The 23606-nt window shown below is 44.0% G+C and overlaps 1 protein-coding gene across 2 annotated transcripts in view; it reads left to right on the forward strand.

The window, feature by feature from the left end:
• The first annotated feature begins 2436 nt into the window (after positions 1–2436).
• KIT (KIT proto-oncogene, receptor tyrosine kinase) overlaps positions 2437–23606 on the forward strand; it is a 54020-nt gene continuing 32850 nt past the window's right edge. Inside the window, exons 1-2 of one of the 2 annotated variants that reach the window (XM_068680345.1) lie at positions 2437–2632; positions 19844–20083. In XM_068680345.1, coding sequence (XP_068536446.1) covers positions 2557–2632; positions 19844–20083 — 316 coding nt within the window. In that variant the 5' untranslated portion in view covers positions 2437–2556. Of the gene's footprint in view, positions 2633–19843; positions 20084–22075; positions 22202–23606 lie in introns of those variants that run through there. The other variant, XM_068680346.1, reaches the window with a different exon arrangement.

The raw sequence follows: 23606 nt of genomic DNA on the forward strand, positions 1-23606 counted from the left end.
CAGATGTGTAAAAGCAATCTTGTGAATTGACTAGTTGAAGGAGCTGATCCACAAAAGTTAGATCACTTCAAGGATTTCAAACTGAAGTCAGCTTTCCAAATCGAGGATTTCAGGTATTTCTCCAAGCCTATCATTTTTATCTCCGAATCTGTACCCATTCTCTGCAAAGTCTGTGGATCTCTCCTTTTCCTCTAGAACATCCACCTACTGCAAGTTGGTTGCAGCAGGCAATGAGAGGAGATGGGGTTACCTATCCCAACATACGGCCACAGTGCTATGGGGACAATTAGAGGGTTGTGTGAGGTTGGCTGTAAATGCAGACAAGAACCGTGTTGCCTTAAGCTCACATATTTCAGACGGGAGTAGTAAAAGGACTAAGAGAGTCCTTCACTGTTTAAGAAACTTTTATTATTATTTTCTTTCTATAATGCAAAAAGAACGTGGACAAGAGAACTTACAGCTTTCAATGCAATACATTGGGATAAGGTGAAAAGGGCAACTATGTTTATTGTTATGATTATTAAAAGTAAATGAAGTGGCAAGGTTAAAGCCAATTCACCTGTGTCTCCTTCTTATGGTAGCTATTTATAGCCAGGCAAAATAGATGGAGAATATTGTTGCCATTCTGATTTTGAGATGTCTAACATTCAGCTAATGCTTGTGGAGATGAAGCACATGATGCAGGGCCATGCAAGTTGAGCTTCATGTGATCAGGGATGTGCAGGACATAAAGGCAGGCCACTAACCGAAACAGCACTAATCAAGCAGAGCAGGGAGAAACCTGTCACAAAAACAACATCGCATGTTCCTTGATAATGTTTTAGGGGAAACCTCTCATAGCATATTCTTTGCCACCTTTGCGTCTTTAAGAAATTAAACTGTAAATGTTCCAAGCATTTACATGTATAAAAGTCCCTTTTTCTCTCCTACAGAAAGGAACATGGAAAATCTGGAGTGCACTAAAATTTTAAGTATTTCAGCTTTTTTTTTTTTTTTTTTCTCACTGCCCAGAATTAATTTGATGAGGCTAGCACCTAGTAAGAAATATGACTTAAAAATGATGTTTGATTTTGAAATTGTCAGAGTGCTAACAAAAATGTATTCCGTTTTGCAGCGAGGGAAGTACTCACCCATCAAAAGAGACTGGCTGTCAGAGATGAAAGAGAGTAAAGAAACTGAGAGAGCCATTTTAAACATATAAGACAAGACTTTCATCTAATGCTGGACCATATGGGACAGTGCTATTAACCTTGGAAAAAAATCTGACAGTGCCAAAAAAGAAAAGAAAAAAAAAAAAAGGAATAATTTACCTTCAATAACTTTTCTGATCTGTACTGACACGTTTCAAGAAGTCTACGTTTATGTTTTGCCACGGGTGAGGGCTTTGCCATGTGTCCCCTACCCCCTTCTGTACATTCAGGGCCGTGGCTGTGGCTGTGCCAACAGTCGTGGCCTTGCCCTGCTGCCCCCTTGGGTGCTGCCAGCAGGACCCTGGCCACAGCCATGGGCTGTCCCGCTGCCAGCACCGTCCAGGATCACGCAGTGCTGCCTTCCTTCGCTCCGGCGGAGTGGCACTGGCTGACAAAGCAGCGTTAAGGCAGCGTTAAGGCAGACATTTCTGCAGTTTGCGTTATTTCTGCCTGCAGAGCAGCTCCGCTCTGGCTCCGTAGCTGCAGAAATAAGCAAGTGCTCCCGGATCCTCCTTGTCACTTGTCTCATCCGTGCTTAAAAAACTCCCTCTGTGGGATTCCACCACCTCTCCACGATGCGTTGGGAGACTAAATTCTCCTTCCCCTTTGCAAGTGCTTTCCTAACATTTAAGCTATTTCTTTCTTTCTTTCTTTTTTTTTCTTTGCTGAGAACTAAATGGATTACTTTTTATCTTGCCCTTGAGGGACGTGAAAAAAACAATTGCTCGCAATCCTCTTTGTAAGAACCTTTTTTCCTCCACGTTTAAGCTCCCTGTCAGCCTTCTCTTTTGCGTACCAAACCGGGTTATTTCCACCTTTTATCCTGTGGCACGGGACACACCTGCGGCTCACTTCTGGCCCCTAGCAGGGGCCACCCCACCGCGGCGGCCACATCGGGAGCGCAAAGGGCTGGGCCAAAGGGGCCGTCGGGCGAGGACCATGTGCATCCTCCGGGGCTCCCCCAACCCCAACCCCTCCCAGCGCGGGGGGGGGGGGGGGGGGGGTCCTTATTCCCTAAAAATTAAAAATAATTAATTGCGGGGGGTCGAGGAGGGGCTGGGGAGCGGCTCTCTCTTTCCACCGAGGCTCCCGACGCCTCTCCCTGCCCCTCGGGGAGGGAGGGGGGGGGGAGGCGTTTCCCCCCACCTGCGCCCATCCTCGTGGCGTCGGGGCGGGCCGGGGTTGGAAGGGGGGGGCTCGGGGAAGGACGGGGAAGGGGGGGAGGCGGGCGGCGGAGGCGGGGCCGGCGGCGGCGGCGGCGGCGGGGCCGGTTGTAGTCCGCAGCCCTGCCGCGGGGGCTCGGGCATCTCGGAGCGGCGGGCGGTGCGAGCGGCAGAGCCGGGGGGGGCCCGGCGGCGGCGGCGGCATGGAGGGCGCGCACCTCGGCCGGGAGCTGCTGGCGCACGCCGCGCTGCTGCTGCTGCTCAGCCTCTTCCCCGCAGGTGGGAGCCGAGGAGGAGGAGGAGGAAGGCTGGGTAGGGGGGGAGGTGGTGGCGGGGAACTTTAGGGGACACCGGGGAGGGGAGGGAGGGGAGAGGTGAAGGGAAGGGGGGAGGCAGAGAGCCCGGTTGCGTTTGGTATCGCCCCCCCACCACCACCCCAGTCGCTTTCGCGGGACGCCCCGTAGGAAGAATAAAAATCATAATTTGGAAAAAAAAGTCCTTTGTTTGCGCTGCGCGGTTCTCCGGGGTTGGGAGGGGGCTAGGAGCATTCCCTCCCCCCCCACCCTCCCAACCTCTCCGGGCCGGGCTGTTTTGACAATAAACTATCTCTTCATCAGTACAAAATGTCCCCGCGGTTTAGCGCTGCTCGAACAATAGGCAGGGGACGGCCGCCGCCGGCAGGTGCCCGGCGCTGCCCTACCGGGGCGAAGCGCGCTCGGGGGTCCCGGGGGGAGCCGCGGGGGTCGTGGGCTCGGTGCCCGGCTCGGTGCAGCCCCGGGGAGAGGCGTCGGAGCCGGGCTGCTGAGCAGAGCCGAGCCGCCTCCTAGCGAGAGGGGCTTCGGGGGTGCCAAAACTTCGGTGTGCCGGGCGGGGGACCCGAAGGATCCCGTCTGCCCGCTGGGGGAAAGGGGTTCCACCCCCGCCTCGACCTCGCAGGGCTGGAGATTTGAGGCGCGGCGTGGGGTTGCGGTGCTCGGAGGCTTTGCACGAGGCTTTCGGAGCTCGGCAGGTGCCCGGGGAGGCGGCTGCTGGTGAGCTGCACGCCCCGGAGCGGGGAGGCACGGGCTGTGCGCCTCCTGCTAGCTGGCACGGAGCTGAGAGGCAGGAGGAGAGATGCTGGGGGCTGCACCGCCGGGCTCTGTCCTCCCCCCAGCCACTGTGTTGGGTAAAATAACCTGGAACCGCTCCCGTGGTGATTTACGGGGCTCTGTTGTAAGCACGCTGCTTTGGGACGTGAGAATTGAATAGCCACCAACTTTCTTTGCTTCGTGTACTTCTTGTATGAACTTAAAGGTTATCCTTCCTCTTATGGCTAAGCTGTCCTTAAGGAAAACTTGGGAGGCTGGAAGCATCTCCTGGAGGTCGTGAGAGTATGGAGGGGCAAGGAGAAACTTTCTCTCCATCCTTCGTCAGGTTCTGGGTTCAGACACTTGTGGGAGACATTTCACCCCGGGGGCGTGTTAGGCAAACTTGTGTAGACCAAAAATACACGGTGTGGCGGGTAGAAGTGACTTGCTGCAGAAAAAAGATAAGTACCTTTGGGTAGGTGCGTGTAACACCTGTGCATCACACAGCCATAAGACATCGAGGGCTGGTTTTGTGCCACAGGAGGAGGTATCAGACCGGAGGCTCGTGTCCTGGCAGATCTGACTTGCTCAAGGACTGCTCTGGAGTTAGCACGTCACTGTGCTTGCCTCGCTGCAGATGCATGGCTGGATGAGCTCCCACGGTGCTCATTCAGACCTGTCCGCTATCCTGTTGTTTATTCACATGCAAACTTATATCAAGTATCTTTTTTTTTGGCTTTTAGTCAAGAGCTTCTTCCTTTGGTTGCAGATAGGGAAGGAGGATGTAGAAAACAAAGCTTAACGGAGCTGCTTGGAGTAAGCCATTCATCTCTTCTGTCCATAGCCCCTTCCTATTCTTTGTTTTTCTTGCGTCCTAACATATGCTTCCACTTTTCCTTTCACGTGGGGATTGCTGGGTCCTCCTTTTATGCACTTTTCTGAAATGATCTTTTCTCTGTGCCTCTCCTGTCCTCCCCCGAGGCCCTCCCCGTCCCCCCGTGCTCTGCCAGAGCCTGCACGGCATTTCCATCCCGCGGTCATGGAAGACTGGACATGGTTGCTTCCAGCATCCATCAATATACCCTCCTTTCAGTCAGCTGCAGAGCAATAGGAGGCTCTCCCCGTGCCCAGAGGGAAGAATGTCTGCTTTCATAATGCTCCCCAGTACCTGTCAGCTGGGGGGAAGGAGGACTGAAGGAGGAAGACTGAACTTGATGAGTTTTCTGATTGCTGTCGCTTAGTCGCTGCCTTGACCCCCTCAGCCCATCTGAACACCCAGCCCTCCTTACCCCCCCGTTTCCACCTTTCCTCGTCTTTTTCTCCTCCCTCCCCTGCAGCAGTGCCAATTCCCCTGGGCATAAACGTGGCCCAAGGCCACTGCCAGGAGCAGAGTGGAAATGTTAAAGATTGCTCAATACTCGACTCTTTTCCTTCCGTTACAACTGGGAACCTTCTCCGAGCAAGTGCCTAAGTGATTTTTCTTCAGGCTTCATAATGAAGACTGGGATAAATTTGGCAAGAAGCGAGACTCACATTTGCGTCCAGTTTAAGTACCATTCACAGAGACTGGAGGCATTTCCCTGTGCTCTTTTCGTGAGCGAGAGCCTCTCGTCGACAGACGAGTGCAGCTGCAGCGTGCTTGGGTTACTCTGGCTCTCGGTGGGCTTTCTACCAGGAACCTACTGTCACCTGCCAAAACAATAAGACTGCTTTGCAGGTGTGTGGGTCAATTCAAGGGTCCTGACGCACCTCAAGCAGGGACATGTTGCAGCAGGACAAAGGTGGAATCAGAAAGGATATGTCTTAAGCACATGTAAGCCCCAATCAGGGGCAGATTTCAGGAGGAACATCTGAGTCATGTCCCAGTCAGGAGGAGTTTCTCGTAGTAGAGCTTGGCCTTTTCACTTTGCGGTCTGTAGTGAGGGGGTCTAATGATACCTCTGTATTCTCTGCATTTCAGCCTGCTCTATTCTTAACTGTAATTCCTTGGTTTTTAATCTATTCACAAGATTTTTAAGGCATAGCTGTAGCTGTCAAGCTAAATACCAAATATTACGCATCTGTGGTTTGAAGGAAAGCTTCTTTCTAGCCTGAACTTTCAGTAAACAGGCTGGTGTAATCCGAGGGTAAGGAATAACAAATTCTGGATGAAACGAGAACTGCACAGCATCAGATTGTTTCAACAACATATATGTTTATCTACAATACATGACAACTGATCCAATCTGATATCAGTCTCGTAGAAGAGAGGCAGTAATCGCTCAAGGTTAAGACACTTTTCAGCTGTTTTTTTTTCTCTCTGTGTCCATGAAGATGAATGCCATTGCAGAGATCAAGCGCTGCACATTGTCTTGCTGTACGTATGTGACACACATTATTTTACAGATGTTGTTTTCTTTCTTGTGTAGTACAAACATCTTCCAGGATTTTGACTCATTTCCTTAAGTCTCTTTCAGCTGTATAAAGAATGGCTGGAGGAAATGAGGTCTGATGTCCTAACACGTTGTAGTTACTGTAAGAACCCTTGCACTTTAAGTATAAAATGTTGCCTTTTTGTAATAACTTAGTACCTTCTGAATATTTCCCTACACAGGAAAAAACCTGCAGTTGTTTCTATCCTTCAGAAACTCAGCTCCCCCTGTTGAGTCTCTTCAGCCCTAGAACAGCTTGAGGTGTTCACTGTGACCTTAGGCAAAAGAGATCTGATGCTAAAGACTGAGGATATTAGAAAGTGTCAAACCAAACTTAAGTGTTTTATGTCTTTGGGACATTTATTAAAGAAAATCTGAAGGGAATGTGCATGCAAATTACTACAACTTGACACGAAAGGCATTTGAAATTTGTCTGTATTATTTTACTGCGGAAGTGTTGTGCTTTGCTCCTTAAGTAAATTTTTGGAGACAAGAAGGGATTTTCCAAAGGGTGCCTGACCCTCTTTGACAATGTGACCCGCAAACGGCCATAAACTGACATAATTTTACGCGTGTGAGTAGTCTCATGGGCTTGTTGCCAGACGTAATGGCAACTGGAGTGTATTGTTTGTCCACTGGCCAAGATTGCTGCAGTTAGTGATAAAAGCGTAAGAGGAATGTAAACATCTGTGTTTGAAGGGAGCGAGCGACTCGTATTTTCTGGGTTATACCAATTAGAAAACACAGTAAGTGTTAATCTCTGAGAGGGTTTACTCTTGGGGATTATATTGATTTATTCTGAAAACCTATGTTTTCAGATAGACCCTTAAATGGATTTTTAATGTTCATGCTTGTGTCACAACAGAATTATTTTGTACAGCATGTAAGGCCCTTGGTTATGTTATCTTTTACAGCAAACAGGCACACAAATAACAGATAAGTTTCTAATGTTGCTAACCTGCCGTGCAACTCCTATGCTGCTCTGTACAGATCCTTCCTGAAGACTGTAGCTAAAATAAAGCATCATTTAGTAGCATTATCAACTGCAGGGAGTTTTGTCATTGTGGGACTGACAACATTAAAAGTCTATGATTTTAAATGTCATCTGACAGCCAAGTCTCTGATCGCGTAATATAATCATTAAATACCTGTTACAGAGAAGAACTCAGTACTGTCTGCTAAGCACTGACAGCTGTAAATCTAAGTGATAAAGAGGATGTATGGGCTGATTTAAAGTAAGAAGAGATGAAAACTATAGAAGAGAAATTGGAAAGTCATAACGCATCTCTTGTATATTCCTTGAGACCTGACAAATGCCAGGTTAGTTCTGCATTTCCTTTCCTTTCCCATCAGTCATTGTCTTACGCTGAGTGCTTCTCTGCTCACGCTAGGTGACCATGCTCTTCAGGACATGAATCAGACTTCTAGGAAAAGCTTTGTGCAAAAGCCACACTGGAAAAAGAAATGAAACTAGCCGGTTATGAAAGAAACTGTGCAAATATCCCCCTGTCATTCAGAGCCTGTGTGTTTCAGAGGGGCAAAAATGGCCTGAGTAAGCTGTGTAAGTCAGCAGTGTTTTGGGTATTCACATACCTAGGCAGCTCAGAACTAACTAGGTTCCTGCTGAACAGCATCATGAGATTAAAAACTGGTACTTGGCTCTCTTAATGTCTTTTTTTTTTTTTCCTGTTGTTGTTCAGGAGTTAATGGGTGCACCAACGTCACAGGTTGACGCTTATGTCCACAGCCCTCAGGACTGGAAACTTCATTCTTTGCTAAATGAAATCTGACTTTCTCACACATTCACCTGACTCCAGCAGCAGGGTTTCTAAGAAACAGAACAAATATTAGAAAGCTTCCACAGAGCTAGCTGTAAGAGTATGGCTGGAGGGGATCTGCAGAGGTCATCTGGTCTGTCCCCTGCTATCTACCAGGGTCAGGCATAGCATGTCTTTCCAGGCAGACTTCTGGCTGGCTGCTCTAAGACAGACTTGCAGTACAGATTTTCCCACTTGTTTGTTTTTGTTTTATAATGCTTAGCTAATTGTTGGAGTTCAAAGCTTCTGTTGATAGATATTTAACCTCATCTCCCTTGAAGTTGCTGAGTTCTGCTCTTTTTTGCCCTGTTCTGGTGGACATACTGAGGTGATCACCATCTTCTTGATGATAGATAACATTTTATGTATTGTCAACTAACATCACACCTTTGACTTTTCTATGATGAACAAGGACAGCTTCTTCAGCCTTTCCTTTTGGTGCGTCTTTTGTAACTCATCCTCCTCTTGCTGTTCTTCTCAGCTCTCTCCAACTTGTTTGCCTGACCTCCAGGGACGACACCTGACTGCAGAAAAGAAATGTAGTGCTTCCAGGTTTAACAAGATAGTTATTTCCCTGTGTAGTGTGCTGCAATTTGATTCAAAGCATTGTAAATCTGATCTTAATCATGATTTAAATCAGCCAACAGTAAGCTTCATTCTAACTGTTTTGCATTTGTACTTAATCATTTTGTAAAGAAAGGTTTAACCTCCTTTATTACCATTGAAATAGTTTTAATTAAATATAGCCTTTGCACTTAATGTTATACTCAGTTTGATTAATCACAGTGCATGTATTTAAGCAATTATGTAGCTTGTTACATACACACTTATTCTGATTCTTCATGTGTATGTTTCAGTATGAAGACAGAAAGTGTTGACATTTCTTATGTATTAGATAATTGATTTTTTTTACTTATGATTTGCATCAATTACAATGGAGGAAACCAGAATTCTGAAATGTTCTTCTGTTAGATAAAGAGCACCACAGAGAAGCCAGCCAATTCCAAAGAAAAAACTCATTGAGAAATGTTTTGAAATAAAGAATTAATGTCTGAAAGCCCTATCTGTAGTCAAAACTGGCGGTTTCTAGTCACTATGCTGCAAAAATTTCAGAACTAGTCGATCTCATCCTCTTTTTATTCCTAGAATGGAAATGGAAAGAAACATCCATGTATTTTTTTTTTCAACTCCTTTACACTAGCTCATTTTTGAATGGGCAAGTCGCTTAATTGAGTTGGACTGAATGAACTAAGTAAGGAAAATATTTTCTCTGCACTTGCAAGGAAACTCCAGATGCCAAGGACTGGTTTATCACTGCTGCACAACCTATCTAGAGGTGCTCAGTTAATGACTTCCATTAATTCAATTGTTTGATTATCTTTAAAATGTTAGCAGCAAGTGTAAAGCTTGAATAATATTATGCCTTTTAATTTTTCAAGGATTATAAGATGTGTAAGCTTTAATTCATATTGTAGTTTCAAAGTTAGTTTTGAATATTTTTACTTTTTTAAAAGGAAAATATGCAGTATAAAATGCCACATTTTTAATTTTTAGCATAGTATTAAAGTAAAAATGCATGTTAATGTGGTATTTCTGCCGGAAATGGTTCTGTTTGTATACCTTGGAATTATATAGATGCTCTTCTGCACTAGCAGCTAGTGCTGATGCATTCAGTTCTGCTTCTTAGCGACTGCCTGATTCTTTTCTTTACTTTTGCTGCCTCTTGTTTGCTATTTTATGTGGCATGGAAGCACTTTCTGTGCCTAGATGAGCATAACTTTATAACTTTGAAAAGAAATCATGTTATCTTCAACAAAATAAAAGCTTCCTCCCAGTAGCATTCATTGTAACATAAGCTGTTGAAGTTTCCTATTCCGTAGCACGTCTGACTTCCAGGTATTATATATAAAATTGCTGACTGTGCAATAATGCTAATATCATCATCTGTAGGATTTGGGGTATGCAGCACAATAAAAGAGGTCAGATTGAAGCTGCTGGAGTAAACTCTGCATTTCTGGTCTCCTCTTATAAACTAGATACCATCAGAAAAGGTACAGAAATGGGATTCCTTGCTTAGGCAGGTATTCAAACCGTACTCACAGCAGGATGCCATCTCGTGCACGTCCATTAATCTCTTCTGGGGTAGGAAGGAGGACAACTGTTTGAGTAAGTAGCTACCTACATGCATGCCATGTATGCAGTTTGTGGTAGGGCTATGTTAATAAATTAGGAGGTAAAGTACAACTCGCAAGAAAAATATATATAGGACTTCTGTGGACACTGGAGATAAAGTTAAAAGGCTGAGTTATGTATCTCCTTGCTAGAAGATGACTTGAGAAACGAAACTGGATTGTCAGAAATATATCCTGATCTCTATATTCAAGGCACTTCCAAGACGTTGTCGCTGACAGTCTTGCTGGGTGTTAGCATGATTACCCGAAACTGGATTTGTTCATCCTCAGAGGTTCTGAAGAACCTGTGAATGAATCCTCCAGAAGTCTTTGTGCTCACAGTTTCAGCAGACATATGCAAGAATATTTCTCTAACGCTGTGTCCCCCTTTAAAAGTACATGTATTAGAGTTGGTGTTGCTGGTAAGACAGTGCTTTACACAATTTTTTCACAGCATGCTAATTAGCAGCAAAGCTTGTGCACTAGTTAAATGAAGGAAATCTAACTTATTTCAAGCTTATTAGAAATCACTGAATGGATGAAATTAGTTTATATGGACAAATGTGGAAATACTCCAAAACAGACTTCTCAAATACATTAATTCACCATGTGGATGGATTACATGTGATGAAATGACTTGTACTGCAGTAATAGAGGTATATAAATACCTTACCCACCTTATCACTGAAAACAATTTTTATCTCATGATTCTGCCAGTTTTTTCAGCAAGGGAAAAGAGAATACAGCGTAATATGTACATAAAAAATAGCTCTGCCTTTTTCTGCAAAATTTGGTGAGCATGTTTATTAATCTGAAGTTCTTATTTATTGCTGCAATCTTCTAGGAAAAAGTACTGAACTAAGTACCTAGAGAAAGTAAAAAGCAATGCTCCTCTTTGTGGTATTTAATGTGGTCCATCATAAGAGCAATGATAACATAATTATGCAATTATTGGTATATTTTCCCCTCTGGAGGCCTTATGTAGATGATTACCAGTGCACCTTTTAATGAAATTGCTACTATTTGATAAAATTACTGCCAAGATTTTAAATAATTATAATTTGCGTTGCCAAAAGCCTTACATCTCCTTCCTCAGTTGAGCCTGTTCCAAATAGGAATTAGTTCAGATTGCAGAACGATTCACTTTTCTCCAGTTTTCTCATTTATCTTCGTTAAAACTACCTTTTTACTGAATTTTGGAAAACATGCTTTCAAGCCCATGTTGTTCATTACAAGGAACATTTGTTCAAAATGGAAGTTGAAAGATACTGCACCTTTTAATGTAAATGTCAGCAAAGAGAAGTGAGAAGAAAAAGCTATCAAAGAAACAGACTGGGTGAATGACAGCTGAATTTGAATATACCGTGTATTAGTGCACTTTTTGATTCCCTTTAATTGTTCTCCTTACTTACTTTATAATTTGTATATTTTATGTGTCTACCAGCTGCAAAAAAAGTGTGGGAACAGCTGTTTAATAACTAATTTTGGAAATTAGAGGGGAAAAAAGAAATATTTGTGTAGAAGTAAGGATCAGTGTAAATGCTGTATATTTCTCAAAATTGACAAGTGTTTTGGCAAGCAATTACTCCTTCTTTCCATAAATCCTACTTAAACGTGTGTATACACATTTATTTATCTGTCCTCTGTAATTTTACTTTGAATAAGAATTAGCAGGTAGTTGCTTTAAGCTCAGACCTTTCTTTTTGTTTAAAAACTTAAGTCTGGTTTTGCTTGTGAACACACTGCCAGTAGATTCCTTCTGTGGTAGGAAGTTTGGGTGTGGGAGACCAGAGCATGTCTACATCATGTAATAAAATGGATTAATCACCTAGAGTAGGTTACTGCTCGTTGTGCTTCAAGATGAATGGTTGGGCTGCTATAGTGCATACAGTGCTCTTACAAAAAGAAAAAGCCCCCAAACCGTGACTGCCCTGAAAAACAATATTCAGGCAGGTGTCATGCAAACATGGAGAGGAGCATGGTGTTTGATGCTGCTGAGGTCGTTTGGTGTCATGTGTGCTCAACCAGAGTTAACGTGACTGCCTTTGAGAAATGCCTCTATTACTGTATTAGCAGAGTAAGTCATGGCAATCAGAAATGGCAAGCTGTTTGGCAGATGGGAAAAGTGCCCTGTTTGCATGGCTTGAGTTTCCACACTCCAGCAAAGGAAAACAAATCCAGGGGAAGACTAATGTCTTCTGCCTCTGGAAGGTACAGGTACCTCCCCCAGCCTTCTGCTTTGAGGGAGCATGGCACTGTAAGCCATCTCTTTCATGTTTGTTTCACAGGTCATGTGCAGAGCTTGGTCTGCTCAGCCTACTTCTGAAATAAGGGAGCAAAGTACGATAAGCTGCATATGCTAATTGCTCACCCTGCAGGAGGACCTGCTGGCTTCCACCCATAAGCAAGGGATCAGCCTGGGTGCTTATGCTTGTCCTGTCCTGTGACTGTCTCTTGGAGAGTGGGATCTGCAGGGGGTTGGAGAGTTGGCTGGGTTTGTCTTCTGCCCAACCACGTGTTGCCACCTGGCTGTGATACTCGCTGTTTCCGATTAACCACATGTCATTTGGAGGGCAGGTGATCTCTCTTTGGAAGTAACTAGGTGTCTTAGTTATCTGAGCTCAGTTATCAAAGCTTTTGATCTGTCTTGTGGAGTCCCCTCCCAGGACTTGAGATGTTTAGTGATGCAGTTCTGTGTAAGAGCAGTCTCAGGACATAGAGCTGAAGCCTTTCTGTGGGATGGCACTGCACAGGGAGGTGGCGTGGCAGGGGTGTCTTGCAGCCAAGGTCCAGCCACACCTATGGTTTCTCACACTTAACCCTTAACAGATAATAAAGACAACCTTTGTTCCAGGCTCCTTCCATTTCCTCTCTGGAGTTTGTCATGGGTGGGAATCGCCTGGCTCCACACTTGCTCTTTGTGTTGGGAGATACCCGTTTCTCCACTCATCTGGCTGCAGAAGAATTCTTTTTGGCTGCTCCTTTGAGCGCTGCGCTTCTTCCTCCTGCCCTCCCCACAGCCCCATGCTGCCTCTCTGCCCCTAAAGGGCGAAGGGTTTGGGACTGGGGAGGGGGTGACGAGGACGCTATGTGAGAAGACAGTGATTGCCCTCATGCAGCTGGGTAAACACCAAGGCTCATCCTCCCCCATTTTTCTGCTTGGTAACTTGGAGCCTCTGAGGATGCAAAACTTCAGTGCAAGTGCTAGCACAGCCGCTGGGAAGGAGCACTTCTACTTGGGAAATGCACAGCACTGAAAAGTCTGTTGGTCTGCAGATGGCAGTGACTCTGTTAGATGGGTTAGAAGCAAAACACTTGGGTCTGCAGGGCAGCCTAATCAGTCTACAATACATGCTTGCTGACGGTTAAGTTAGTTTTCAGTCTCCAGAGTGAAACTGGGGCAGCGGGGCAGGTCAGTCTTTCAATCAGTAAAGAGTTGTGGCATTCATATGTCCTGAGACTCAGCAATACTTGCGAGGAACAATCATGTCTTTGGTCTTTTTTTTTGGTCTATGTTGTTGAGAAAAACACTAGCCTGGGTGTTGGCATGAATGGTTTCTTCTGCAAAGTAAGAGGGTATACTGCTAGCCTTGTCTTCCTCTGTAGTGTAGCTGTAGTGGTATGTGATGCAGCTTTCAGATCAAATCATTGAAAACTGACATTTGCCATTGCAAAACTTTTCATCTAGCATAAGGGAGAGTGTCTGTTTGGTGAAGTGGAACAAAACAAGTAAGCATATGATAGCATCTATCCTTTGAAAAAATCTGGGAGGTTTTTATGCACCGGAGTAAATTAAAGTTCCTTCAGCGTGATTAACATGTGAGTTTTCCACTTACTTGTTTCTTTGGGGCATAAAATGGCAGGGAAAAAAAAAAAAAAAAAAAAAAAAAAAAAACAACTTACTGAAATGGTCTTAAATTTGGCTGTGCAATAACATACATGTATATCAAGTGCATAGTGGCTTTAACAAATAAGAGACAGATTTGGAAAGGTAGCTTCAATTAGACCAACTTATACAGAAAAATAGGCAGGCTTCTGCTGTCTGTGACTTTTGCATGTGAGTTAGAGTTACTTTTGCTTCTGCTCTTTCAGACCTGCAGGAGGCTTGTGTGTCTGAAACCATATTCATTTTTCCAGCAGTACTGGGCATGCTGAAAGAGGATATTACCTCCCTGCAAGCCATGTCGTGCTGATATCCCCAGACCACTGTATCTACAACAGCGCCACTACTTTAACTGATAAAGCCTATCTCTTGTTTCTGCTCTCTTATGTTGTTGTAGATGAGAAACTGAAAAATGCAGCGAGTGAGGTCTGTGTGATATCTCTTGAAATGAAGTCAGTGCCCAGCTCTGCTGTTGTTGGGCTGCTCCACCTGCAGCTGCTACAGAAAGGCTGGGTTCCCAAATGTGTGCCTGGGGTTCCTTAAACAGCAACACTGCATGACAATAGCAAAATAGGGGTCCTTACAATGAGGTGTTTGTATGTGTGGCTGTAATGTGAAGTTGTGCTATGCCCTCATCTTGGAAGATGTTTGAGATAAGTTTAACTTGGAAGGGGGTAGGGTAAGGCACATTTTTTTGGTAGTTGTTATTGTTGTTTTTTTTTTTGTTTGTTTGTTTGTTTTTCTTCTCTGAAAGCTATCTGTTGTGTTGTTGTAATACTACAAACTTGTTTCTTTTAATGTTTAGATAAGAGTTGAAAAAGGAAGTAGAGGGACTAAGCTGCTGGCCTAAGGTTTTGCAGGAAACCTGTGGCAGAGCTGGGAATAAAATCCACACTGTGTGACTCTTTGGCTTATCCCATGGCAGTCCCATGTCCTTTGTTTGCCTGGCAGCTGGAGACGATCTCGAGCTGCTTATGAGCATGATGGGGATGTGCACCTGACGTGCTTTCTCCTGCTATGGCAGCCTTGTGGCTGAGGCTGAAAAAACTCCCACATAAAAACAACTTTTTTCCAGGTTGGTGCACTCCTTAGCCAAAGGTTTTGTGTTTGCACATCCCTTAATTGTTACAGGAACATTCTGCTGTCCTTAATCATATCCCTGCAATTTGACCTGAATTTCCTATTGGTATTATCTAGAGCCGTTTCATTTTCTAATTCCTCCAGCCTGGTTTTCCAGATGTTCCTTCTGTATGCAAAACTCACCAGTGCCGTACTCCCCCTCTTTCCTCCCTCTCCCTCCATTTTTAGGGCTTAGGAAACTGCTTGTAATATATTCATGTATTCTGCTTCTTTTTGCAGTTACGCAGCCTTGTTCACAAGTGATCCCAGCATTGTAGTTCTTAATTCAGATTTGTTATTTTACACGGAGAAGCTAGGGTGGAATTGACTGTTTTTGGCTGTGGGACACAGATTTAGAACATCCAAAATGAGCCTTGGGCTGTCCAACTCTGAGCTTTGCAATTTATTTTGTTTGTTTGTTTTTTACATTGTTAATTAGTAAGTATTTGGCTTTTCCAATTTATTTTGCTAGCATAATTACCTACCTGCTGGTTGCCCTTGAGGACAACTCCAGAGGGTCATGCAGAGCCCCAGTGTGGTGTTCTGGCTATGGAACACATGGGAAGGGTTGGATGTTTCATGGTGGGACCATGGCCAACAGTCCCTGATAGTCCACAGGAACCATGGGAGCAGAGGATGAGTTTCCTCTCTTCCCCTTGTCCTGTGGGGCCCCTGCGGTCAGGTGGGCATCACTGAGGTTGGGACACTCAGCTGAATAATGAAATTGTGGTCCATCTCCTTTTCCAAGATGTAAGGAGGTAGGGAGAGAGCATCAGCATGCCAGGTTGCATTTTTTCTATGTACCTGACCTATCCCTGGGAATTTTCTGTTGAGACATAGCTGTGGGTTCCTCCATCCTGTTGTTTAGAGAGTTGTCAGTCCCACAGGTGAGTGGTAAAGTCATGGTCCTTCCTTGGGTCAACACGGAGCCCTGGGAGGAGACAGCAGACTGCATCCCATGGGGTTCTGCACTTGGAGATCATCCTTAGCATATAGGATGCCCCCAGACAGGATTCCCAAGTTCTTAGTGTTACCATTATGGTTATATGTTTATAGCTGGTGTTACTGGAGCGCACAAGAGCAACAGCGTGCCTGGAGGAGCACCCTTGTACTTCAGGTTCAGTACAAATGGAGCAGTCTCAGACATGAGGCATTAACAATCTGTGAAAAGATCAAGAGATGGCAGATGGACATATGCTGTGGGGATTAATACACTGGATTACAAATTGGTGGTTAAACTCCCAGATTTCTGCTGTTTAATTATTCCTCCAAAAAGAAGATACAAAGTCATTCCTTTCTTTCTAAGCACTGTTTTAATTCTCTTTTAAGGATAGGAGATATTTGGGTGTAGAACACTAAACACATCTGGTAGTCCTTCCTTTTGCCACCTGTCGTCTTTACACTGCCATATTTCCTTTTCTTGAAGACACCTTGTTTCAGAAGGTGACAGGTAAACTTCAGGCTGTGGGAATTCCTTGCACAAGGGATTAAATCAATTTGTAAATTGTTTGGCAGAGAAATTCTAGGCTGTGTAAAAGGAACCATAAGAACATTGTCTTGAAATGTGCAGGATGGCTTCAACTGCAATATTGTAGCTTGTCTTGTGGGGTACCACAGTATGCTCCTTTCATCTTTGCCTTTCTTTCCCTGGCTCCAGTATGCAATGTATTTCTTGTGCCCCTGGATGGAGTCATGCTCTGCTGTGTTGTTTACCACCTGTAAAAACTACCCACCAACTTGCTAGATGGTCTGTAATAAATGTTACACAATTTGAACTCCTAACCTGAATGGGTATGATGAATGCTAAGAAAAAGAGTAGGTAAAAGTCACAGACGTCACATAAAAATACAAAATGATGTTTTTCTTAATCTTTCTGGCAGTTACTATTTCTGGGATGTTTGTTTATGTGTTCGGTCGTGTGAGTTTGTGTAGAGGATTAGTGGACCTTGTGTGGAAAATTTCTGGTGGCACTGGAAAAACAGTCACTGTTGGACTGCCTCTCAGGTTGTAAGCAAATATAAATCAGAGGGAGATGAGGAGCGGACACGGGCTCCCTCCAAAACCCATACCACAAAGTAATTAGACTGTGGTGGTTTGACCATCCTTTTCTGCCCACTCTGTCCTAGCTGCTGGGTTTGTCAGGAAGGGGAGCAGTTACCTGACCCGGTCTCAATCCACTTGAAGAACAACTAAAGCTATGAGATAAGTGAATTAAGTCTGGACTACATAATCTCGTCCCAGCAAATTATCTGATTGTTTTTCTTGAGTATCTGTTGTTATCTGTGTGGGCAGGGAAATTCAGCCTCAGAAATGAGAAGACTCATTTTTTTGAATGCAAGTGGGGATGTTTTTTGATAAATGTTTCCCTCTCTCAGACATGGATATCACATGTCAAGTCCAACTGTGCTGTATTGTGCTACACGTTAGAGGGGCACGAGGTGATGGATATTGTTAGGATTAAAGAGCTGGTCTTCGGAAGGGGACGGGTTTGTTGCTGCAATATCCCTCAGCATTCATGCACATCACAGTGATCTGTATGGTTCAGACAGAACATCCACACTCCTTTTGTAGGTCGGTTTTGATTTTTGTCTATGCACTGGTTGCCTCAGGTCTGTCCCTTACCTCTGCCAACCAGCTGGTTAAGCCTTACTTTACACCTTCAAGTGCAATAGGGCAGGGTGGTAGGTGGGTTTGGGAAGGGGGAGAACCCCCATGCCTGGCTGCATGGTGTGTTACGGTGGGCAATACTGAGGCTGCAGTGAGGCATAGTGTGGGAGCATCCCTCACCTATGCAGACATTTGCTGCGTTGTTCTTGTTGCTGCGAGTGTGTCTCTGTCCATGTGGCCAAGGTGTCACGTTGGGGTGGCCGTTGTTGAGCGGGGAGTGTGAGGTGGGGATCCCAGGGGTCATCCTTCTGCTTTCAGAGAGGTGTCCAGTGGGTTCCCCCTGGCCCCTTTCACGTGTGGAATTAGGATCTGTGTAACACTGGGCCTCTGCAAGCATCATCCCTTGTGCTTGTGGAGGACGGCTGCACTTGCACGGTATGAGGAGGGGGAGCATTGGTGTTTGCCTCATGGCTGCAGCCTGAGAATCTAGTGCCAGAGTGGGTCTAAAGCCCTGCACTTTTGCTATTTTGCTCTGATCTGAGGGGTTTGCACATCAGAGGTCTCCTTGCCTCTGCCCTGCTCTCAGTCTGCCTCTGCCCTCCTGTGTGCCCAGCCACTGCTGGCTGGGACCTTCACTCCTGAGATGCTGGAGTTTACCCTCCTCGGTTGAGCTGCCATGCCATAGGCTCACACCTGCTGTTTGAGGTGGCAGGTTTGAAATTAGAAGTGATTTTTTCTGCTTTTTTTTTTTTTTTTTGTCAATTATTATTTCTAGGATGCTTGCTTATGCATTCAGTCATGGAAATGAATATGCAGGGTTAGTGGGCTTCATGTGGAAAATTTCTGGTGACGCTGGAAAAATAACTGCCTGTTGGGTTGAGCACTGATAAATGAATTTTAATCAGAGGAAGGTGGGGGGAGAATGAGGGCTCCCTGCAAGACCCAGACCACAAACAAAGTAATTAGACTGTGCAGGTGGTCTGACCATCCTTTGCAGCCCACTCTGTCCTAGCTGCTGGGTTTGTCAGGAAGGGGAGCAGTTACCTGACCTGGTCTCACTCCAGTATGCACCTTCAGAACAACTAAAGCCGTGAGATAAGTGAATTAAGTCTGGACTACATAATCTCATCCCAGTTAATTATCTGATTGTTTTGCTTAAGCGTCTGTTGTCATCTGTGTGGGCAGGGAAATTCAGCCTCAGAAATGAGCCCGGAGAGTGTTTTTGAATGCAGACAGTGTTTTCGGTGGCGTGACTCTGCTTCTAGATGTGGATGTCGTACAGTCGTGCACAGCTGTGCTTCACATGAGAGGGACGTTAGCTAACAGCGCTCATTGCAAGCTAGGGGTTGCTTGTAGGACAAAAGAGCAGCTCCAGAAGGGGAAAGGCTTGTTACTAAATACTGGCTCAGTACTTGTGTACATCATTCGGATATTCAAGCAAGTACTTAGTAGTAAGAATTTATCTGTTTTTTTAGCTATGAACTCCATTTTGTATGTTCACTAAGACTTTCCTATCAGGGTATGCTAACACAGCAACCCCCTGCTTGACTGATGTAAATAGTGAAGCCAGAGAAGCCTGGAAGTGCTTCTTTCTCCAAGTACACCATGTAAGCTGGGAAGTGGTTGGGAATTGTGAATTGAGGCTGGTAATTTTACACCACTTTACTTTCTGAGAGCTTAAAAAAGTTGTGTTACGGTATGTTCAGTGAAAGAGATTGTAACAGCTCACTTTGAGCAGTGTTAGTGACTGGGAGCTTGGTGCCTTGGTGACAAGGTTTTGATAGTGTTGGGATGGAAGCTTGAAGGATATTTCCCCCTTTTTTCTTTTTTTTTAAACAAATGTCAAATTACTACCTCAAGAAAAGAAAGTGTGGAAAGTAGGTGGTGGCTTTTTTGTTAAACTGGACGTTTCTAACTGTGTGAGTGGAGCTTCTGAGTATGGGAGAACAGTTAAAAAAAGATAACTGTTGAGCAAGGAAAGTTTAGTTCTTGGCAACATACTGAGTAAATGACAAAGAATGATTAAAAGTGCTGCCATGTAGAATCAGGCTCATATGTTCTTGAATTTAATTTTTAAATAGCTTGGGTCTGTTCCCATTCAAAAGCCAAACCATTGCAGAAACTGGTGCATCTGAAACTAGTTTCAAATGGTTTTTTAAAGGCCATTTTCCATCTGCAGTGGTTATTTGCTATGTGTGCACTAGGTCTTGCAAGGCAAAAGGTGGCTGTATACTTGCACGGAGTGCCATTACAGCTTAGTACTTTTAAGAAACAACCCCAAAAATATTAACTGCATGTATATAACTAGAAATAACAATTTCATTGCAGAAAAAAAAAAAAAAAAAAAAAAAAGAGCATTGTATTGACAGGCATTGTATTTTGTGGTTTTCTTTTTTGTTCTTTTTTTTTTTTTAGGTGGTTCACTGCCTCATGAAGAATCTTCACTGGTTGTGAATAAAGGGGAGGAATTAAGGCTGAAGTGCAACAAGGATGGACCTGTGACTTGGAATTTCCAGAACTCAGACCCATCAGCAAAAACAAAGAGTTCCAATGAGAAAGAGTGGTACACCAAAAATGCAACAGTCAGAGACATAGGCAGATATGTATGCAAAAGCAAAGGGAGTATTGTCACCTCTTTTTATGTTTTTGTTAAAGGTAACTATTACTGAATGCTTTATTTTTGCTTCCCCCATCCTTTCTCACTCCCAAAATAACAGGATCATAAATGCTGGAGGAGGAAACATGTTTGAGTTGAGGCACGAGGGACTAATAGGAGAAAACTTCTTTCCTGCCCAGCAGAAAGAAAACTTCATCCCAGCTTTGCTTGCAATGGCTTTTTCACCAGAGCAAATTTCTGGATGAGTTTCTTTTTACATCCTTGTTGTTTTGTGGTGAGATTTTATACCCGAGCTGTTCATGTAGAAGCTAGTCAAGTGACCTAAATCAGTTGTGTGAGTCAGTTGTACTATAAGGAAACAAGCAGCATGTACGGAAATGTGTTTTTTAATTCAATGCTGTCCATCAGTATGGAGTAATGTAAGGTTTGACCCCAAGCTCTTGATTTATTGAGGCAGTTAGCAGTAGGATTTGGCTTTTTGAGGCTGTGCTCTCAGGGTTAGGCCAGCAGGCAGCAAATGATTCCTCTGCCTCTAGCTCCTGATCTACCTTGTGTCTGCTCAGATACATCTTAGAAGGGAAAAAAAATCCTCTGCTCTGACACATTTTCCTAATTCTTCCTTTTTGTCCAGTGTGTTCTTCATATTTCTTCTGTTCTTTTGTTCACTCCCAATCTGTGGCTTCATCAGCTGTCTTCAAGCTGCCAGTTTACCATGCCTGGAATTCCCTTTTCCTTTGTAAGGAAGACAGTTGCTTTGCTTCTGCTTTGCATAGTTCTGGTGATCTTTTTTTTCCCTGTTGATGTAAAGAAGTCCTACAGCTTCCACATTCTTGCATCCAGCAGGGGTTGCCTTGGAGAGCTTTCCTTGAACCCTACCAGTCCTTTGGGAATTACTGCAAGGTTGTTCTCCAAGGTGGGGAGATACCAGCGCAGCACAGCAAGGAGTATTTTCGCAAGGGAAGGTGTCAGATGGGCACACAGCTTAAAGTACAAAGCCCTTGAGTTGTCCAGATAGCCATGCAGCTACCGTGAATGATTTTTTTTGACCTTTGGTGTTTCTTTGAGACTATGACCAAAGGAAATCTGGCGTGTATTTTACCCATACCTGACAAACATTGTTGACTTTATCTTCCACAGCTGTTTTCTTGAAGGTCATGGTAATTATCTGAGACAGCTGTGATCATAGATACATTTGTGTCTTCCATTACTCAAATGACTCCTTCACCTTAGGATAGCAGGCAACCCTCCTGCTGAGCGTGATTGCCAAAACATCAGAGAAGCTGTGTGGCCCTCATGCAGCATGTTGTTAACTTCTTTGTCTTAACTGTGTGAAAAATGTGCAAGCTTCACTTTGACAAATTCTTGGCAGTAAAGTGAATGTTTGTGATGTTGGCCATTATTTTGCAATAGGGTGGCCTTTAATAGGGCAGCCTTTATAGCTGTGTTTCAGTGACATCTTATGACACCTTGAAAATAGTGCCATGAGCACAGCTGCTTGTGAGGTTGCCACAGGCACCCACAGTTTCTGCTTGTACAGCTGGGAATGAAGAGAAAACAGGACCAAAAGTAAAGCTGCAGAAGGAAAGCCTCAGTCCTACACAGTCCCAAGTGGCACATAAAATGGTGACAGGTGTTTATCTCTTATGCTGATTTTGATCTACTAACAATGAGTTTTCTGTGTCCCTATGATCAAGGATGACGCAGTTGTTGACAGACTTTAGGCGTGTGTCTCTTTCACCTTTCTGCTTTGGCAGAAAGTGCCTGTGTTGTATCTACAGAAGCAGTTTGTGTCCCTGTCCAAATAAGTTCAGTGAAGATCAAGTTAGTTCACATGCTTTTATAAGAGCGAAAAATCCCTTGATCTTAAGTCTTTTCAGACATGAGCAATGACAAGCACCTCCACAACTTGTGCTGGGAACCTGACTTATGCCCAGAAGGCAGGTGCAATGTGTATCTGGGGTGGAAAAGCTGTGAAGGAAAGAGTATGACTATGAGCAGCCTTGTTTGAGCCTGGATTCCCTATAACAAATCCTTCCATGTCTTCTGACCATGACGTTTCCCTTCCAGAGGGGGATGGAAGATGGGAGGAGAGCTCCTCAGTGATTCTGCTTACCCCAACAAGGCCTTCCCTGCAGGTTCAACTGTTGGTGAAACAGGTCTTTGTTCCTTTCTTCTATTTTCAAGAACTTCTGATTTTTTCCATAGTGAGCCGTGCTTTCTGTACAGTGAAGATACTTTGGCTCTGTCTGTATTGGGGAGGAACTGGACTGTGAGGAAACCAATCCGTAAACTTGCTGAGACCAGGGACGTTAAGATGAGCACTTCTAGTATGCGGTTTCCTAGCTTAGCAGTGACAGCTGTTTGTAGCATTTCTCTGTGTATCTCTGTGTGCAAAATGTCACACTTTAGGTCTGCTCAGACATACTTTACACTTCCGTTTCTGTTAGTAGTCTCCATTTTCTAGGTGTAGACTGATGCTTTAGTTTTCTATGTTTTTAGTTTGTGGTTTCTTCCTGGGCAGCAGTATTGAAAGGGCTAAAACTACTCCTCACTCTCACTTAGAAACCAGATACTAACTTCTCTGTTCTGTGATGAACCACCTTTGTGATAGAAAGCATTCCCCAATGGCCTACCTAAATGTCCCATGCTTCATATTCAGTCTGATACGTCTTGTCTTAAACCAAATGCATATTATCTGTTATCTTAACAGACTTCTCAGTCTTCTCTGTTGTCACAGTTTGTTGATCTCTAGCGACTCAAGTTGTTCAAGGCCACTTTACAAGAAGAAAGAAAACTGTTTCTAAAATTCTAATTCATGCTACCTTGTAGAGAGGGCAGATGAGAGCTGAAATATGCTTTTACAGAGTGTCACTACATCATCCCTTATTTTTGTGTTTGCTATTAATGGCCAGGTTCTTAGTGTTTCAAGGTCATCGGCTATCATGGGCTTCAACATTGGTTGTAAAAGTGTTTAAATTACTGTATGTTTGTGTACTGTGGTTGGCCAAGATGAAATGCTTTAGAAAAGTTATTTTGTGAAAGATTACATGATGATTTTTCAATCAGATATGCTGTTTCTATGCCTAGGTTTTTCTACAGAGGCTAAAAATACCCCTGGTTTCAGGGAGGAGAGAGAGAGAGAGAAATTGTTTGGTGCTTCCTCTAGTAGCAATGTGTGTTCATTTAGATTATGTATTTTACAGAAGTGAAAACCATAATTTTGGTGCTTTTCAAGTTCCATTTGCTCATAAATTTCTTCAAAATCCTCCTGTGGGCATGAAACCTTACAGCCCTGCCACAAGCTAAAAGCAAATTACTTTTAATGGTCTGTGAAAATCTGTTTACTGTTGTTGGGGGTGGATGGTGGGGGTTTGGAACTACACAAAGCACAAAAAAAATTCCATCCCCCAGTAAAAAAAGCAGTAGGTTTTATTTTTAGTGCACATTATTCTTTAGCGTGTCTGGTACTGAATGCTACTGCACATCTCCTGTTGTGCTGCTCTTTTAAGACAAAAGTTAATGTCTCTTAGTAAACATGAATTGGGTAATACTCAGTTTTAC

The sequence above is a fragment of the Anas acuta genome, chromosome 4, assembly GCF_963932015.1.
Source record: "Anas acuta chromosome 4, bAnaAcu1.1, whole genome shotgun sequence".
NCBI lineage: Eukaryota > Metazoa > Chordata > Aves > Anseriformes > Anatidae > Anas > Anas acuta.